The sequence below is a fragment of the Trypanosoma theileri genome (assembly GCF_002087225.1).
Source record: "Trypanosoma theileri isolate Edinburgh chromosome Unknown TM35_Tth_30_V1, whole genome shotgun sequence".
Lineage (NCBI taxonomy): Eukaryota > Euglenozoa > Kinetoplastea > Trypanosomatida > Trypanosomatidae > Trypanosoma > Trypanosoma theileri.
This window is the reverse complement of record NW_021639872.1, coordinates 213,231-217,675: the sequence shown is the minus strand read 5'-3', so window position 1 is coordinate 217,675 and position 4,445 is coordinate 213,231. Positions and strand designations below refer to the sequence as shown.

At 46.0% G+C, this 4,445-nt stretch overlaps 1 protein-coding gene across 1 annotated transcript; it reads left to right on the top strand.

Annotated features, from left to right (window-relative positions):
- Nucleotides 1-17: 17 nt before the first annotated feature.
- Nucleotides 18-485, top strand: TM35_000301690 (uncharacterized protein; the record flags this gene model as incomplete). The annotated part of the gene is made up of 1 exon (XM_029028492.1): nt 18-485. The coding sequence occupies one exon, from the start codon at nt 18-20 to the stop codon at nt 483-485; it is 468 nt and encodes a 155-aa protein (XP_028880195.1).
- Between the last annotated feature and the right edge of the window lie 3,960 nt (nt 486-4,445).

Below are 4,445 nucleotides of genomic sequence, written 5' to 3'. Positions count from 1 at the left end.
CACAGTGCACACACACAATGACAGTCTCACATGCTCATATCAGAGAGGCACTACGGCATTCACTAAAATGTACACTAAGTCACACACCTACAGAGAGGAAAAGAAAAACAAGAAAAGAACAACAACAACAGGATACCAACAGCACACAAGGCAGTCACAATACAATAATCACAGCTGCCACTCTCATCAGAGAAAAACATTCACCCACACCAAAAAAGAAAAAAAAGAAACAGACCCATTACGTGAAGCCGAAGCGGAACAGTCTCAGTCCCTCCCCGCAGGCTGCAGTCACTCAGGCAAGCCACACACACAACACAACACAAGGGCGGAAATATGTTCGTGGCAATGCCGTGAGTGACACCACCGAGAGAGAAGGTGAGAACAAAGAAATGTGTTTTCATTACGTGGACGGTGCGAGTAGCAACCTAAACACACACACAGAAAAATACTCAAACACCTACAACCCAACGATCTTTATACCATAATAAAAGTGTAGACAAGGTGGCTGATAAAGGGAAAAGAAGAGGTGAAGCACAAGTAAAAGAAAAAAAGAAATTCATTACTTACTGCGGCTGCGATGCCTGGATACAGCAATATATCGTATTATACCCAACGGGAAACTTTTGTATAATGAATGTGAAGTAACCATATATTATTTTTTTTTTTCACTGTCCCATTATTATCGTATATAACAAAAAACATTCCATAAAAATGAGCACACAAGATACACAAGGTGTATCAGAAACAAAAAAGGAAAAACAAAGCAGTATATAGGGATCAAAATAAGTCCACTGCAAAAGCAGAGACAAGAAAGATGGGAAGAGTGTACAAAACAATTGGTCTGCAGTGGACTGCGTGCCTGCACTGCTGCACGGTGAGGGAAACCACAAAGCACCACGCCTATTGGCTTGACTGAGAAGCACACCATAGAAGGGAAAAACAATATAATGCAAACAAGAAAAGAAAAAAGGCCGTGATCACCATGTGAATATGTTCAGGGAGGCAAGAACACAATTCCCTGCAGTAGGTGTGTGTGTGTCTTTCGTACAGGGCGAGCAGTGGGAATGATGCACACATAATGACAGTCCACACACACAGAGAGAAGGAGGATTGGTAGTGTACGTGTTTGTGTGTCTTGAACCTGCTGCCATTCTTTACATTTCAGTCACAGCAATTACAACACATTGGGATTGTATCCCACTCCCATGGGTAAAAGCAATAGTTAGTAATATCACGGAACACACACACACATCACCAGGAGGACACAGTGAATGGCGGCACAACAGAGCCCAGATAAAAATGCGAACAAACAAAGAGGACACTCCCCTCACAAAATGATGGTTTGTCATGTGATGAGTGCCATAGGGAGTCCAATAGATGTGTTCAGCACAATGATGCAAACAAGAGATTTATCGAGCTGAAAAAACGCTGATATTCAACCAAAAAGAACAGTGCCCTTACAATGCATCCATGTCCAGTCAAACAAAGGTTAACTGTGCAACTGTGTCATGGGAACACCGATCAGCACACGAGAGTGCAGCCCAACACACACAGAAGAAGCAACAAAAAGGGACTGTGCACCAATGCAGGACTGTTGCTGCTGTCAGTACCTTGTACTGCTACTGCTGGCAGTACTCCTATTTCAGGCTTTTGTGCTTCTTCCTTGTTTTGCTTGTCCTCTCCTTCCTTTTCTTTTTCCGCTATCACTTCTTTATTACCCTCTTTCTCTTCCTCTTCTTGTGTGGCACCTTTCTCCTCCGGTACTTTTTCTGTCTCCGGCGCCTTCTCTTCATCCCCTTTTGCTTCTTCTTCTTCCTCGTGTGGCTTCTGCTCCTTCTCGCGATCCTGTTTTCCCTCTTCTGTTTCCTTTGATGGTCCCTCTTCAGTCTCACTCCCTTCCACCCTTTCAACTAGCCCCTCCTCTTCCAGAAGCCTTTTTTCTTTTGCTTCTGCATCCTCCAGTCTTTTGGTAACTTCCTCCTTTCCGTCTTCCGCCATTTTTTTTAATTCATCAGTATCAATGCCTTTTGGAACAATTTTGACCTCAGGGACATCCCCCATGGCCTTCATGAGTTCTACTACTGCTTTCCTCGCGTCATCCGTGTGTTTTTGGACATCATCAAGTGGTTTGAGTTCATTACCCAAGGATTCGATTCGTTTTGTGAGGTTAGTTAATGTCATCTCTGCTTTACTGCTACTCTTTTTGAGTTCTTCTATTTCCGGTCCTTCGTGCGTTCCGTCAGGATGTGCTTCCAAGAAACTCTTTCGAGCTTTGACAAATCCATCCATATCAAATCCCACGTCCCGCCGTGCATTCTTACAATATCCAAACAATAGATTTGTGTTTGCTATTGACAATATCAGATCGTCAAAATCCCTTACGTTTTCTATTATTGTTTTCTCATTTTTCGTTATCCATTCTTTTTCTTTCTTCTCTCCTTTTAATTCCTCGATCTTTTTAATAATTGTACTGATATTGCTCTCAATAGCTTCAGCACGGCTGGAAATATTCTTGTATAATTCCATGTCCTCCCTATACAAAGACAGACAACCATTCGTACGCGCAACGAACTGAAACGCCTTGGCTACCATGTTGTTTAACTGTTCAACATCTTCAGTTGACTTCTTGGTTGAAGAATGCTGCTCAGCATCACCACTTGCATTCCCCGCACACACACAGCACTGCAGAAGTACCAACAAGTACACCACGCGACGCAGTTGGACGAACATCGTTGTCATGATTATCACTCTGAGTTGCTTGGATCTGTGGTAACAAGGGAAAAAAGGAGGAGAAAAGAGACGCACATTTAACACACTGAGAAACAACAGCAACGCAGAGGGAAATATAAAGGGAGTACACAAGACAACGTCAAACAAACCACTCACACAAAACAAAGCAACGCGACGCAGGCAATCAATCTTAACAATTGACAAAAAAACAAATACACCCCGGGTTCCTTCCGGATGCCAAAACAACACCCCCAATTACGAATAAAAAAAAACCACAAAAACAAAAAAAAAAACAGCACCATGGGAATTTACCTGTAGATCCCAGTTATCCCACTCGGCAATAATATACAACGTGCCCTCCGACTATCTTTTACCGATAGTGCAACTTCATTGCTCGAATGGTCGGCATCCTCCCAAAAACCGTTACAAGACCACTGAGGAGATACCAGCAAACACAGGACCCCATCTCACGAAACAGTACTCAAGGAGCACTCCCGCATGAACGTCAAATACAACACAGCGACCCATCAACCATCACAACATCCACACGTCAAATACCCTGCAGTTGCATCACGGGTGCACCCAACATCGGTACCCCCAACTGCAAAGAACTGCACGAACGGTTGACACCATCCCCCATCAGCTCATGAGCATATCACAACGGTGAGTGTCTACTGTGCGCACACGTTCATTACACACGCCTGTCTTCCGCTCCTCTTTCTGTGTATTGGATCCGTGGCGCATATCAAAAATACACGAGCGACCCAGTCGGAAATAGAACCTCCAAACACCACGAGATCACGGACATCATCAGGTGAGCAACCGCAGGGTAACGTCGGACGGCACCAACCGAAATCGCACATCACTTTCATAATGCCGGGGATTGGGAACAATCACCATTGCATGGGATGTGAAAACACACTCGCGAGAGGAAAAGAAAGATGTACATCATCAACATTATTCGGAATGAACACACGACCCTGGGGCACAAGACCTGACAAGAGACTCACCTAGACGCCGTGAACAATGTCCACGCAATCAAGCACAAGAACAAACAATACCAAAGAACAATGTTTTCACGAACGCATAACGGGAGAAACGTTTACAGCATACCCAAAACACATGTGCTCACAATTCCCGCCAACCCCTTCCACGCGACATAACCCCCTCAATGTTCATAAGGAAGGTACGATCCAACATATCCCCTTCCACCCCCCCTTACCTGGGTCAGCCCACCCCATGGGAGGCAGAGGCCCACAGCCAGAGCGCAACGCATGGTGCCGCAAACAAAAGCGCAACCACCACCAGTACATGTAGAAAACACAAATCACAACGGCAAAAACCAGATGGCGCGCCTGGCACCCACCAAAAAAAATACAGGGGTGGGGGTCCAACCCCGCCACACGGACAAGTCCGAGACGGCCCGGGACACCGCCTGACCCCACCAAGGCGGAGCAGCACAACGACACAGAGGCCACGAACGACCAAAAGAAGAATAACAACTAGCAGAACGCCAAAATAGCATGGGCGCAACTATTGTAGAGGCCGCCTGCTTCGACCAGAAAACCGCCACCCCACCCCGGCACCACCAGCCGGCCAAAGTTGTGACAGACGGCGGCGGCGGCGACGCCACCAGGCCGGCACAACCCAACACCTGCAAGGGTTAGCTTGTGTGCGAAAATATGCCCCAATACAACCGTAACGAGGCCCAGTAG